Source organism: Bufo bufo, chromosome 6 (genome assembly GCF_905171765.1).
Source record: "Bufo bufo chromosome 6, aBufBuf1.1, whole genome shotgun sequence".
Lineage (NCBI taxonomy): Eukaryota > Metazoa > Chordata > Amphibia > Anura > Bufonidae > Bufo > Bufo bufo.
Genome location: NC_053394.1, coordinates 167,800,005 through 167,815,716, shown reverse-complemented (window position 1 = coordinate 167,815,716; position 15,712 = coordinate 167,800,005). Strand labels below are relative to the sequence as shown.

Below are 15,712 nucleotides of genomic sequence, written 5' to 3'. Positions count from 1 at the left end.
AAATGCCAAACGTCCCGCACGGTGTTGGGCTGTAAGCACAACCACCACCTGTGGACGTCGGGCCCTCATATCACCCTTGTGGAGTCTGTTTCTGACCGTTTGAGCAGACACATGCACATTTGTGGCCTGCTGAAGGTCATTTTGCAGGGCTCTGGCAGTGCTCCTCCTGTTCCTCCTTGCACAAAGGCGGAGGTAGCGGTCCTGCTGCTGGGTTGTTGCCCTCCTACGGCCTCCTCCACGTCTCCTGATGCACTGGCCTGTCTCCTGGTAGCGCCTCCATGCTCTGGACACTACGCTGACAGACACAGCAAACCTTCTTGCCACAGCTCACATTGATGTGCCATCCTGGATAAGCTGCACTACCTGAGCCACTTGTGTCGGTTGTAGACTCCGTCTCATGCTACCACTAGAGTGAAAGCACCGCCAGCATTCAAAAGTGACCAAAACATCAGCCAGGAAGCATAGGAACTGAGAAGTGGTCTGTGGTCACCACCTGCAGAACCACTCCTTTATTGGGGGTGTCTTGCTAATTGCCTATAATTTCCACCTGTTGTCTATCCCATTTGCACAACAGCATGTGAAATTGATTGTCACTCAGTGTTGCTTCCTAAGTGGACAGTTTGATTTCACAGAAGTGTGATTGACTTGGAGTTACATTGTGTTGTTTAAGTGTTCCCTTTATTTTTTTGAGCAGTGTATATATATATATATTTTACACACAAACAAAAGACCTGACAGGACTGGGTGAGTATTGCACTAGACTCTTCTGACGTTGAATAAGAACAACTTTTTAAATAAAACAATTACCATATTCAGTGTAAGGAACATGCCTGTCTCCTGCATGGATTCTCTGGTGCTGAACAAGATTTGATTTGTGAGTAAAAGCTTTATCACACTCGGGGCAGGAAAATGGCTTCTCTCCTGTGTGGATCCTCTGATGTGTAAGAAGATTGGATTTGAGGGTGAAACACTTTCCACAGTAGGAACATGAGAAGGGCTTGTGGCCGGAGTGGATTCTCTCATGCCTCCCAAGGTCTGACTTCATGGAAAAACATTTCCCGCACACTGAACAAGTAAATGGCATTCCCATTCCATGTGTTCTCTGGTGCTTAACCAGATCGGACTTTTTAATAAAACATTTGCTGCACTCGGAACATGTATGTGGTCTTTGGCCTGTGTGAATTCTTTGATGCTGAACAAGGTTTGACTTGTGACTAAAACATTTCCCACATTCCAAACATGAATATGGCTTCTCTCTTGTGTGAATTCTTTGATGCACAATGAGATTGGATTTCTGTGTAAAACATTTCCCACATACTGAACATGACAACCTTTTCCCCCCTCTTTGACCTGTGCTTCCGACAGAAATATGGGACAGGTCAGCAGAGGGAGTAGATGATAGATCTCCGGGGTACAGGACTGAGGGTATATTTTTGGTAATTAAGTTTTCTGTCTTAACAGATGAAGGTTCAGAAAAATGTTCTATATGATAAGAAGGATCAGATGATAAATCAACTTTGTGATGAACTGGAGATATAGCTTGAGTAGTAAGAATATCTCTAGAAGAACCTTGGACATCAATGTTGTGTTCAGTCACATTGTCTGGAGACCAAACAGGGTGTCTTTCTGATATAGTCCCACTAATGTGTTCACCTGTTAGAGATAAGAAAATATTCATAGTTTAATGCAATATTTTTAAGTGTTTCCAGAACAAATTAATAGGTAAATAACAGCACAACGTATTCTTTAAGGCTCAAAAGGGGAAGATTTATGAAGACTGGAGTTTTACACACTGGTCTTAATCTACCCCCTACTGGCATTAGATGTTACATGCCTCTTAATTGGTGTGCATCTATGCAAGTCCATGTGCCAGAATTGAAATCTACACCAGCAAGACAGCCCAGCAAAGTCCACCACAAAATTTTGCAAGTCCCCCAAACTGTTTTATACGTTTGCATACAATGCTAAATAACCTGCAGCATATATTTTATATTGTCATGTTTTATAAAAACAAAAATTAACAGCATTGTCCAGGGACCTTATATTTATATAAATGCTTAGAATGAAAAAAAAAAAAAAAAAAAATCAATATTTAGCAAATCGCTCTTCAATCCTGTATCATCCTTTTTCAGATTCCCTACTGGTCTGTATATCATGCAGAGGTAACCTCAGCACAGTTAACAGGTCATTGCTACAGCAGTGTTGACAAATCATTGCTGGAGGCCAGGATACAGAGACCAGTGGGGAAAGGGCATACTACCTGGTGCACCACATGCTTATGCAACATCTAGCTTTGGTTACCTTAGAAAGATGTTTGAGTTTTATAATGATTGTTTTATACCTAGGCCTGTAACCATGAAAAGAGAGCATCCTCTACACCTAGAGGGAAGAAGGTTCAACCCTAATACAGATGGGATTCTCTACTGTATGAGCAGAGACTATAGAAAAGCTCTGCCAGAGAAGGTTGTGATGGTTGATTCACTGGACAAGTTCAAGAGGGCCCTATATGTCTTTCTTGAAGAAAATAATATCACAAGTTATGAGTACAAGATTTCTGGTAGAGACGTCGATCCAGGGATTCATTGTGATTGCCTTTTCTGGAGATGGGAAGAAAGGTTTCCCCCTAATATGTGGTGACTGGCAACAATCTCATGGGGTGTTTTTCTGCTTCCTCTGAATCAACACAGTAGGATTATAGGTTGGGCTTGATAGACCTGTGTCTTTATTCAACCTCATATACTATATGTGCACATATGGGAATGCAGTTCCAGGTTTGCCTCTCGGCAATGTCATCATAAAAAGATAACTTGTCACTTGGGAAGGGAAATAGAGTGATGAAAAGGGGGAGAAAATGACCAAATACAAACAGATCGTTTAGAAGCCTTAATCTATATTAAGGAAGGGAAAAGGTTTTCACCTCACCAGAATCAGAACCTAACCCTGTGTAGGATGTCGCCCAACCAGCTTAAAACAATCCTATGTGGCATGCAGGACCCCTTGCCACCTTCAGATGAAAGGGATAACATTACTCAATGGAACTGATGGGTCAGCTGTCAGGGGATGGTGAGGTATCACTTACTTTTATTTTTCTTAAACAGTCAGACATTTGAGAAAGTTTTTCCCCATTGGACAACCCCTTGATCTTAGCAGTAGGGTGAACTGTTACTTCTACCAACTCTCTCATAACATGCAAACTCAGCTAAATGTGCAGGTTTTTTAATAAGGAGGGGGAGCAGGCTCATACCAGACCCTTCTAGCCTGTGGGAACTAAGCACTGAGTTTGTTATAATCCATCCTCCTTTCCCACAACACCTACTGTTGGGGGAAGTGTCTGGTGACACACTAGTAGGTGGGTAAAGCCAACATCTATCCATGGTATATAGCCAACTTAGATTTATATTCACATGGCAGAACAGTTTCAGGAGTTTCTGCAACTGTCCCATTCATTTGAATGGAGCTTGCATAAATCCACTTGCTTCCTCCAAAACAATCCCATTCCCCTGAATAAAACAGATTTTCAGTCACAGATATTTCGGCAACAAATCTGTTGAATGCAAATATACCCCAAAGTAAACAGACCCAGATGTACTGTCTATACTGACGACACATGACGGCCGTGTTTGTCTCCAACATAGCAGCCTTAAGTAAGTTTTTCACAATGTTACATTTAAAAGAGAAAAAAAAGGCACAAAAATGTTTTCTAATAAACTACATTTAAACCCAAACTATATACATAAAAACTTTTAAGGTTAATTAAATTCCAGCCTACCTGGATATGGAAGGCCACCTTTACAGGTTTATCCGCCATTCCCACACTGAACCTTAACAAATTCTAGCAATGTAAGTGGCCTCTACTAAAGGCCCTTTTACCTGGGCAATTATTGGGAATGAACCGTTCATTCCTGATAATTGCTGTTTGTTACAGGGCACAAGAACTCTGCAGTCACCTCTGCTGTATGGGACAGGGAGATCGCTCATCCCCATACACTGCTTCTGGGCAGCAGATTCCTGCTGCCTAAAACAATGATTTGGGTGAGTGCACCAGTGATGCCTTCACCCAATGAATGAGCATCAAATGATCAGTAGCACCTTTTAGACAGGGCAATTATCAGGAAGGAGGATTCCTAAGAACGCTCCACCCCGATAGTTGCTCCCATCACTGGCCCGTGTTAAGGGGCCTTTAGTCATTCATAAAGTATTAACATAATAAAACTCATAATAAATGTTGGATCTCAATGACAGTGGTACATCATGGCTCCTGACAAGAGGAAGCACTGGAGAGACCACAATGATTTCTGCATTTAGCAGTTATTACTCACCTTTGTTGATATCAGAAGGATGTTCAGTCTCAATAAACTGATGATCATCTAGATCTTCAACTTTAATATTGAGGAAACCTTCATTCTAAATACAGACATTTAACAGAAAAATACTGTTTAAGAATCACACCGCTTCTATAGAGTACATATTCACACATCAAATCAAACTACCTGATAATCCTGAGGAGCATTGTGATTTTCATGTGAACCATCCTGGAAGTAGAGAGGAGTGGGACATCTCTCTGGTGGATGTCGCTTACGGTTTCCATCTGCAGTGAATAGACACAGTGACTGACTGCATTGTTTATAGGCGATTATCAGACTGTGGATGTACAAGTTCAAGGGCAACCTGGTGCCATAAGTCTATTAGGCCCTGTACATTGTTTTACGCACACTGAAAATAGGAGGCATCTCCTTTTACTGACTGCTGCAAAGCTAACGCAAGCATTATGCAAGACAAAGCTGGGGCAGCGTAAAAAAAATTCTCAATCTTTTTCACTTCTCAGACTTTAGCTAGTGTGAACAGTAATGGCAGAACATCAGTCTGTAAATCTACTCTTGACTCTTATCATGGCTATTAGGGATCGACCGATATTGATTTTTTAGGGCAGATACCGATAATTTGTGAACTTTCAGGCCGATAGCCGATAATTTATACCGATATTCTGGGAATTTTCATTTTTGAGAAAAAAAAAAAATTCCTACACAAATCTGCTGAAAATTAATATGTTTATTGTTAATGTGTATTTTTTGGTTTATTGTTAATGTGTATTTTTTTTTTTATAAGTCTTTTTCATTTATACTTAATATTTTTGTGTTTTTTTTTTTACTAACTTTTAGCCCCCTTAGGGACTAGAACCCTTGTCCTATTCCCCCTGATAGATCTCTATCAGGGTGAATAGGATCTCACACTTTGTGCACACAGCAGCATGGAGCTTACCATGGCAGCCAGGGCTTCAATAGTGTCCTGGCTGCCATGGTAACCGATCGGAGCCCCAGGCTTACCCAGCTGGGGCTCCGATCGGAGGAGCAGGGGAGAGGGGATCCTGTGGCCACTGCCACCAATGAGTAATACTGGGTGGGGGTGGGGGGCGCACTGCGCCACCAATGTTTTTACTATTGGCCGGGATTGGGGTGGGGGCGCACTGCGCCACCAATGGTTAATACTGGGGGGCTTGGGGGGGGGGGGGGGGGCGCACTGCGCCACCAATGAAGATTAGTCTCTCAATCATTCATATACAGGAGGCGGGAGCTGGCTGCAGAATCACATAGCCGGCTCCCGACCTCTATGAGCGGTAGCTGCGATCCGCGGCACCTGAGCAGTTAACTACCGCGGATCGCAGCTATCGCTCATAGAGGCCGGGAGCCGGCTATGTGATTCTGCAGCCAGCTCCCGCCTCCTGTATATGAATGAATGAAAGGCTTATCTTCATTGGTGGCACAGTGGCCACAGCCCCTCCCCTCCTCTTGTCTTCTCTTCTGTCATTGGTGGCAGCGGCAGCAGCAGCACAGGGGGAGGAGACACTGCTTCCTTCTCCCCTGTGCTGCGGAGGGAACACAGAACGCGCTGAGAGCAGCGCGTTCTATGTTCCCCATACGTTATCGGTATATCGGCAAAATAGATGCCGATACCGATAACGTTCAAAATCCTCAATATCGGCCGATAATATCGGCCAAACCGATAATCGGTCGATCCCTAATGGCTATTATCTAATTTCTCAATTTTCTGCAGGGATTTAGCTTTACATTATTGGGGTTGTCCGACCAATTACATTAACAAAACAATATTCAGAATGGTGTAAAACGAAATACTCAACTTACGGATCCCCTCCACTGCTAATGTATACATTTAAAAAAAATAAAAAATTTCAGATAAAGCTAAAGGCCCTGATTTATCCATGATAACCCCGCACATTGCAGGAGGCGGCCGCCAAGTTATGACGAGGCATATGACTCCATGGTTACAAAAATCAATATCGTAAAGAATGTTATCTCAAATGACATCCTTGTGAGAAACCTGGTTGAAAAATAAGGTGTGTTTAATGAGGTTTGTCGTGCAATGAGTTTTAGTATATCTGCAAAAGTGTGGTATGAGCCATGTAGAAAGTACCCCCAAAGTCAGAAGAACTGGGCATCTCTCCTGCCTGGCTCTTCTAGTTGTATTACTTAAAGGGATTGTGTAGTGGCATAATATTGAGGACCTATCCTCAGTATAGGACAAGTGATGGCTAAACTCCGGCACTCCAGCTGTGGTGAAACTACGACTCCCAGCATGCTCCATTCATATCTATAGAGTTCTGAGAACAGCCAAGCAAGTGTGCATCTTGGGAGTTGTAGTTTTACCACAGTTGGAGTTCCATAGGTAACATCGATATCAGATCTGCAGGGTCAGATTCCTGGCACCCCCGCCAATAAACTGTCTGAATGGGTTGCGACACTCGTGTAAGAGCCGCTTCCTTTTCATAATTCACTTGCATGTTGTGTCATTTGTAGTGGTTTAATTACAACTTCTCAATCCCATGAAAGTACCACCACCACTACAAAGTAGATGAGGCGCACGTAAACTTTGAAGAGGAAGCAGCGCTTATGGTGCCCCATGATCTCTTTAAACAGCAGATTGCTTGTGGGTGCTGCGAGTCATATGTCTTAGTCTCCCCCCCCACCATACTGTTTAACTATCCTGGAGATAATGCATCAATATTATGCCAATGCACAATCAATTTAATTGATCCATTTCAATACATAAATGGTAACATAGATCTAGTGATCTACACAACTTAATCATCAATCTGCAGCTTTATGGTTTATGTATCGACCTATGTTTTTTCATATACAAGACATATGTTTATCTGATAAGACCTTTAAAAAGCATATATTAAATGTTACAGACAGGTGTACAGAAAATGGTTGTGGAACTACTGTGCCAAGTTACCAGTTTTGTCTTGGGCTAGACATGAGGGGGTTTTCCTGGCAGTCTCCTGGTATTCACCCTTTAACCCCTTATACAGGGATCTGAACATTACTGCAGGGAAGCCACCAGGCCATGACCTCTTGGAATAGTCCCAGTGTAGTTGGCAGCTGACCCATGGAGGTCAGAGACACTAGTGCACCAGAGGCACAGACAAGGCACTAAATCCGAACCAGGTATAATACAGGTGAATCCAAGGCAAACACAGATACAGGAATTCGACAAAACATGGAGCACTGGTGACAGAATGATCAAGAACCCAGACAAACAAACAGAGTACAACAACTAGACATACGGACTACTGGAACTCATACAGACACAGTAGATACTGGACAGCAGAGGTCAATATGTCTAGGTGGGAGGAAGCACCAGACACCCACACTGTCAATAATACACAGTTCAGACTCTACCGGTAATGGCAGACAAAGCCCAACACAGGACACAGACAGGAACTAAGCAGATTCAAGGAAAACATGTTGCACAACCAGGGCAGGTCACAGAACTTAACATATACCAGACAGACACAGATATCAGGGAATATATAGCTTAAACTCATTAAACAGGCAGATGCGCACACACACTCAGCCAGGGAAAGACTAACCCTCGCAATATAGAACTGAGGAGAAATAACAAGCACATAGGCATAAACTAACAGGCCAGAATACACAGAACAGTGGCAACATGAACCGCCATTTAACACAATGGCAGAAATTTAAACCCACAACCCGAGTGCCTGGTATAATGGCACAAGTGAAACGTCTTTTTAACATTAGCGTCCTGCTCTTTTCACATATGAAGCATTGCAGAAAACCAGACAGTAAAGCTTCATTCACACAGTGTTTGGTCAGTGACTTCCATCAGTAAATGTGAGCCAAAACCAGGACTAGAGCCTCCACAGACATAAGGTATAAGGTTTTGGCTCACAATCACTGACGACGTGTGAATGAGGCATAAGGGCCTCAACCTCCTCCTACTATATTAAAATATATATATATATATATATATATATATATATATATATATATATATATATATATATATATATAACACCAGAAAGGACTGGGTGAGTATTGCACTAGACTCAGACTATTCGGACGTTGAATAAGAACAACTTTTTGAATAAAACAATTACCATATTCAGTGTAAGGAACATGCCTGTCTCCTGCGTGGATTCTCTGGTGCTGAACAAGATTTGATTTGTGAGTAAAAGCTTTATCACACTCGGGGCAGGAAAATGGCTTCTCTCCTGTGTGGATCCTCTGATGTGTAAGAAGATTGGATTTGAGGGTGAAACACTTTCCACAGTAGGAACACGAGAAGGGCTTGTGGCCGGAGTGGATTCTCTCATGCCTCCCAAGGTCTGACTTCATAGAAAAACATTTCCCGCACACTGAACAAGTAAATGGCATTCCCATTCCATGTGTTCTCTGGTGCTTAACCAGATCAGACTTTTTAATAAAACATTTGCCGCACTCGGAACATGTATGTGGTCTTTGGCCTGTGTGAATTCTCCGATGTTGAACAAGATTTGACTTGTGACTAAAACATTTCCCACATTCCGAACAGGAATATGGCTTCTCTCTTGTGTGAATTCTCTGATGCACAATGAGATTGGATTTCTGTGTAAAACATTTCCCACATACTGAACATGACAACCTTTTCCCCCCTCTTTGACCTGTGCTTCCGGTAGAAATATGGGACAGGTCATGAGAGGGATCAGAAGATAGATCTCCAGGGTACAGGACTGAGGGTATATTTTTTGTAATGGGGGTTTCCGCCTTAACAGAGAAAACTTCAGGAAAATGTTCTTTGTGATTAGAAGGATCAGATGATAAATCAACTTTGTGAAGAACTGGAGATATAGCTTGAGTAGTGAGAATATCTCTAGAAGAATCTTGGACATCAATGTTGTGTTCGGTTACAATGTCCGGAGACCAAACAGGGTGTCTTTCGGAGATAGGTGAACACATTAGTGGAACTGTTAGAGATAAGAAAATATTCACACTTTAATGCAAAAATTTTAAAGGTATTTTAATTTTATCCAATGGTCAATAATTATATTATTTAGTAATACATTGACGACCCACACTGCAGCTGTTCTAACACAGAGTCCCTTGGCCTCCAGCAATGGCGTTGTCAGGTCACCACTATAGTCAGTGACTGGCTGCTGCAGCCACATGTCTGTCACCCTGCCATCGCTGGAGGCCAGGATACAGAGATGGGCAGAGGACCCCAGAAGTGCTTAAACAGGAGCAGCTCGTATTGATAAGGCATCCATTCTATTATTTTATAGCATTCTCCGCTGATTTAAAAAACACTATTTGTTGGGATTCAAAGGATTACGGTATATTTTCTTTGTTTTTGTCCAGATGGTAATTTACATCAAAATTTGAGTTTTGTTTGTAGGTGTAAAGAAATTGTGGGTTTTTTATTTTGATATACCGTATTTTTCGCCCTATAAGACGCACCGGCCTATAAGACGCACCTAGATTTTTGAGGAGGAAAATAAGAAAAAAATATTTTTAACCAAAAGGTGTGCTTTTGATGGGTTTTGAATTAATGGTGGTCTGTGCATGACACTATTATGGGGGACCTGTGGATGACGCACTGTCGTGGGGGACCTGTGGATGACGCACTGTCGTGGGGGACCTGTGGATGACGCACTGTCGTGGGGGACCTGTGGATGGCACTGTTGTGGGGGACCTGTGGATGGCACTGTTGTGGGGGACCTGTGGATGGCACTGTTGTGGGGGACCTGTGGATGGCACTGTTGTGGGGGACCTGTGGATGGCACTGTTGTGGGGGACCTGTGGATGGCACTGTTATGGGGGATCTGTGGATGGCACTGTTATGGGGGATCTGTGGATGGCACTGTTGTGGGGGGGATCTGTGGATGGCACTGTTATGGGGGGATCTGTGGATGGCACTGTTATGGGGGGATCTGTGGATGGCACTGTTATGGGGGGGATCTGTGGATGGCACTGTTATGGGGGGATCTGTGGATGGCACTGTTATGGGGGATCTGTGGATGGCACTGTTATGGGGGATCTGTGGATGGCACTGTTATGGGGGATCTGTGGATGGCACTGTTATGGGGGATCTGTGGATGGCACTGTTATGGGGGATCTGTGGATGGCACTGTAATGGGGGATCTGTGGATGGCACTGTTATGGGGGATCTGTGGATGGCACTGTTATGGGGGATCTGTGGATGGCACTGTTATGGGGGATCTGTGGATGGCACTGTTATGGGGGATCTGTGGATGGCACTGTTATGGGGGATCTGTGGATGGCACTGTTATGGGGGATCTGTGGATGGCACTGTTATGGGGGATCTGTGGATGGCACTGTTATGGGGGATCTGTGGATGGCACTGCTATGGGGTGGGAGATCTGTGGATGGCATTGTTATGGGGTGGGGGGATCTGTGGATGGCACTTATGGGGTGGGGGGATCTGTGGATGGCACTGCTATGGGGTGGGGGATCTGTGGATGGCATTGTTATGGGGTGGGGATCTGTGGATGGAACTGTTATGGGGGATCTGTGGATGACACTGCTATATGTCATCCACAGATCCCCCTCATAACAGTGTCCCCCAAAATACACCAGCCCTCTGCTCGCCGAATTATCTATAAACATGATTCCTTATCCTGTTAAGTTGAACTAACGCTGCGCTCTCCCATGTCCCCCCTGTATCCCCACAGCACTTATGAACACGCTTCCATAGCAGGCACAGCGGACGGCACCAGTAACGTCACTCACTGACGTCGCGCGCATGCTCCGCCTGCTTCATTCATAAAGTGGGCGGAGCAGGCGCTCGACGTCAGTGAGTGACGTTACTGGTGCCGTCCGCTCTGCCTGCTATGGAAGCGTGTTCGTAAGTGCTGTGGGGATACAGGGGGGACATGGGAACAGGGGAGAGCGCAGCGTTAGTTAAACTTAATAACAGGATAAGGAATCATGTTTTTAAATACTGCGGTGAGTGGCGGGGCCCGATGTAAGAGTACAGTGACTGCACCGGGCCCCGCCCCTAGTTACGGACTCCAGCCCCTCCTCTCTCCCTGCTCATACATCGCAGTCTGCGATGCTGCAGCGTTGCAGACTGCGATGTAAAATGGAAGCATTCACCCCATAAGACGCAGGGGCATTTTCCCCCCACTTTTGGGGGGGGGGGGGGGGGGAGTGCGTCTTATGGGGCGAAAAATACGGTAATTTCTTTAGATATTTGTAGGCATGACAAAAAATTAGACAATATATTAAGGGATATGTGAAAAAAAAGAAACATATATAAGCAAACAGCATACACAGATCAGGAAGCTAAGCAGGTAAAATCTCACAATCATACCCAACAATGTGGCAAAGGGGCAATAGTGGCCATTTACAAAGTGATTCGCAGAGGCAATGGCTTAAGACAATAATGCTCTGTGATGTACTATTACGTCACAGAGCACTGGTGCTTAAAGGGGTTTTCCAGTAATGATTTAAAATGTCTGCAGGCAACCACCCCAAGAATGTGAGCAGGACTGGTTGACTCCACTTAAAGAGCTGCCTAGGAGGGTGAGGGATCAGGTCCTGACTACACACTACCCTCTGGCACCTGCATATACTACACATTGGTGAACATTCTTGTCAGGCTGCTCAGCTATGATGGCAGATCGTAGGCAGGATCACATCATTACCATCCATTGTAGAGCAGTGTAGTGTGGCCTCGTCCCCTCACCCCGCTCAGCAAGTGGAGGCACCAGTACTGCTCACATTCTAGGGCAGGTTGCTTGAGGCCAATCAGTATCTGATGGGTAGGGGTCCAACTCCCGCGACCTCAGTCAATCAGCAGCTTGAGGAGGACTCCGTGATAAGGTGAGCGCTGTGGCCTCCTTGCAGCTTACTAAGCACAGAGCCGTCCATTGGATACTGGCTGTGCTTGGTATCACAGCTCAGCCGCATTCACTTTAATGGAACGGAGCTGCGCTGAGATCACATGACCGATGATGAACATGATGTCACTGGCCTAGGATAAGCTGAGAGGACCTGGAGCCTCTTCAAGCAGTTGACTGTGGGGGTTCCGGGAGTCAGACCCCACTGATCAGATACTGATGACCTAGCCTCAGGATGTCATTCCTCTAAAACACTCGGACAACCCCTTTAAACCATCTCCTAGCCTTCCAGGGTATTGCTGTGAAGGGCTAACCACAGTATAGTCATTCTTGATTAATTGTAGGTAATAACAGCAAAGTAGCCCCTCGTCACAGTATGAAGGGCTGAATTCCAGAAAGTTCTACCCCAGCCATCAGATGGCTGAATGAGTCACAGCCCTCCAAAAGCAGTCACAGAATTTAAAGGGATGGCACATGGCCGGAGATATGTTTCTACAGAAAAAGTAGCTTGGCTCCTGCTTACCCATTTGCTGGGAAAGATAACAAATTGTACTACATTACTAAATAAAGATTTGATTCTTACAGATTTCTTTCTGCTCCAGGTAATAGAGGGGGCTTATAGAAAAGCCGAGTGATAAAGGACCTGGACCTGCACAGTGACAAACATGAGTTGATACATGGGTGTCACATCATGAAGGAAAAATACCTCTCTGTAACTTTATATGAAAACCCCATGTACAATTAGTGCAGGTGGAGGTCCTACCCCAGAACCCTCACTGATCAGAAGAAAGAAGAGTTTATAGGTAGGGCAGTAAGGTGTCCGTACACATTAGATACATGTAGTCCAAACCCATGGGGAGCGGCTGAACATCTCATGTTAGTCTACTGAAAGCAGATGAATTTCAACTGCCCAATCTTTTTGTTCTTGGGGATATAAATCAGTGCGGGAGGTTACAGATATGGCTTCCTCTTCTTTCTGAGATCAGGATACCTGAAAGCCTGGCTGAGGGCTGAATGACAGCGGTCTAATGTGCCTAGCCTTACTTTATCGGTAACTACAGATAAAGGACCATGGCTGCTGGGCACATTGATGGCATATCCTAAGAATAAGCAAAAATTTTATATTCTGAAAAAAAACCTTTTAAATTATTTTTTTTTAATGACACAGGTAGGTGCATAAATAAACCAATTTCATTAGTCACTTCTGCCGATACCTATAGGGATCTCCTCCTCAGACTGCCGACCGTCGATACGGCAAGTGTCTTCTCCCTCTGTAGCTTCAACCTTTATACTGTTCTCATCTTCACCCTAAAAATAAGAGCACCAGTGCATCAGCTGTAATACGTTTTATCATATACGGTACTTGCCAGATAACTTATCTGGCCTTACTCAACCTTGTAAGCCAAATTACCACTGCATCAATGTCCATGTACAGAACGGCCACCAATTCAAGTGTAACTGACGTTTTATTTTTATTTGTGTAATGTATAGGGGCAGTGATACTGACCATTTTTGTAGCATACTTTTAATTACTGAAATCATACATTTCTATTAGAAAAGTAGCTCTAAAGTGGCCCATTTTGAGCCTCAGCAACGCTCCTCTGTCTTCTGTTTACATAACTGTGGAGACTTGCTAACACTGACTTATGTAAACAGAAGACAGGAGCGTTGCTGAGGCTCAAAATGGGCCACTTTAGAGCTACTTTTCTAAAAGAAATGTATGATTTCAGTAATTAAAAGTATGCTACAAAAATGGTCAGTATCACTGCCCCTATACATTACACAAATAAAAATAAAACAGCAGTTACACTTTAAGGAGACCCGTCAGTGCTCCTGACATGTCTGCTTCAGTAAACGCTTGTATTCCTTTAAAAACAACAATGCTGGAAAATCTGCCCATAGACCAATGGAAAATCTATGAATTAACTGACAAAAGGGTGTTACCATTTTCCTTGTCAATAAGGAGTCACGGTGTCTGCACATGCCCCACTGACAAAGGAGAATGGTAACTCCTAGTTTGGTTTCCATTTGGAAGCAATCTCCAGTATAAATGTTCCTGTGTGTATGCACATATACATGTCTGTGTGGTATACATATACATTATTAGGGTACTTTCACACTTGCGTTAAAGTTTTCCAGTATTGAGTTCCGTCCTAGGGGCTTAATACTGGGAAAAAAAACGCTTCAGTTTTATCCTAATGCATTCTGAACAGGGAGGATAAAAATCAATGATTTAAAAAAAAAAAATCAGATTTGTTTGATTTAAATCAGATTTTTTTTTTTTGGATTTAAATCAGATTTTTTTTATATAAAATGCTTTTTGAGGAAAATATATTACCATCCAAAGGTTATTCCATCATGAAATAAAGATTAGTTTTTTAATTATGTAGAATAAGGCTGTACGTGGACTCCCATATTGTTGAATGGATTAGGCAGTGGCTCAGGGACAACAGAGGGTTGTAGTCAATGGAGTATATTCAGACCAAGGTCTTGTTACCAGTGGGGTACCTCAGGGATCTGTTCCGGGACCCATATTGTTTAATATCTTTATCAGCGAAATTGCAGAAGGCCTCAATGGTAAGGTGTGTCTTTTTGCTGAGGACACAAAGATTTGTAACAGGGTTGATGTTCCTGGAGGGATACACCAAATGGAAAAGGACTTAGGAAAACTAGAAGAATGGTCAGAGCTCTGGAAACTAAAATTTAATGTTGATAAGTGCAAGATAATGCACCTGGGGCGTAAAAACACAAGAGCAGAATATAAAATCAGTGATACAGTCCTAACCTCAGTATCTGAGGAAAGGGATTTAGGGGTCATTATTTCAGAAGACTTAAAGGTAGGCAGACAATGTCATAGAGCAGCAGGAAATGCTAGCAGAATGCTTGGGTGTATAGGGAGAGGAATTACCAGCAGAAAGAGGGAGGTGCTCATGCCGCTCTACAGAGCACTAGTGAGACCTCATTTGGAGTATTGTGCTCAGTACTGGAGACCATATCTCCAGAAGGATATTGATACTTTGGAGAGAGTTCAGAGAAGAGCTACTAAACTAGTACATGGATTGCAGGATAAAACTTACCAGGAAAGATTAAAGGACCTTAACATGTATAGCTTGGAAGAAAGACGAGACAGAGGGGATATGATAGAAACTTTTAAATACATAAAGGGAATCGGCAAGGTAAAAGAGGAGAGAATATTTAAAAGAAGAAAAACTGCTACAAGAGGACATAGTATTAAATTAGAGGGGCAAAGGTTTAAAAGTAATATCAGGAAGTATTACTTTACTGAGAGAGTAGTGGATGCATGGAATAGCCTTCCTGCAGAAGTGGTAGCTGCAAATACAGTGAAGGGGTTTAAGCATGCATGGGATAGGCATAAGGCTATCCTTCATATAAGATAGGGCCAAGGGCTATCCATAGTATTCAGCATATTGGGCAGACTAGATGGGCCAAATGGTTCTTATCTGCCGACACATTCTATGTTTCTATATGTGTATTTTTTTTGGTAAATAAATTCCATTAATCCATTCACAATGTCATGCTCTTCCAGAGGTT

At 43.4% G+C, this 15,712-nt stretch overlaps 1 protein-coding gene across 1 annotated transcript in view; it reads right to left on the bottom strand.

The window, feature by feature from the left end:
* LOC121004090 (zinc finger protein Xfin-like) overlaps nt 1-15,712 on the bottom strand; it is a 39,151-nt gene that overhangs the window by 12,063 nt on the left and 11,376 nt on the right. The window contains exons 5-9 of the mRNA XM_040436176.1: nt 13,375-13,468; nt 8,420-9,265; nt 4,491-4,588; nt 4,320-4,404; nt 808-1,653 (exon numbers count right to left, since the gene is read on the bottom strand). Of these exons, the coding sequence (XP_040292110.1) occupies nt 808-1,653; nt 4,320-4,404; nt 4,491-4,588; nt 8,420-9,265; nt 13,375-13,468 (1,969 nt within the window). The remainder of the gene's footprint in view (nt 1-807; nt 1,654-4,319; nt 4,405-4,490; nt 4,589-8,419; nt 9,266-13,374; nt 13,469-15,712) is intronic.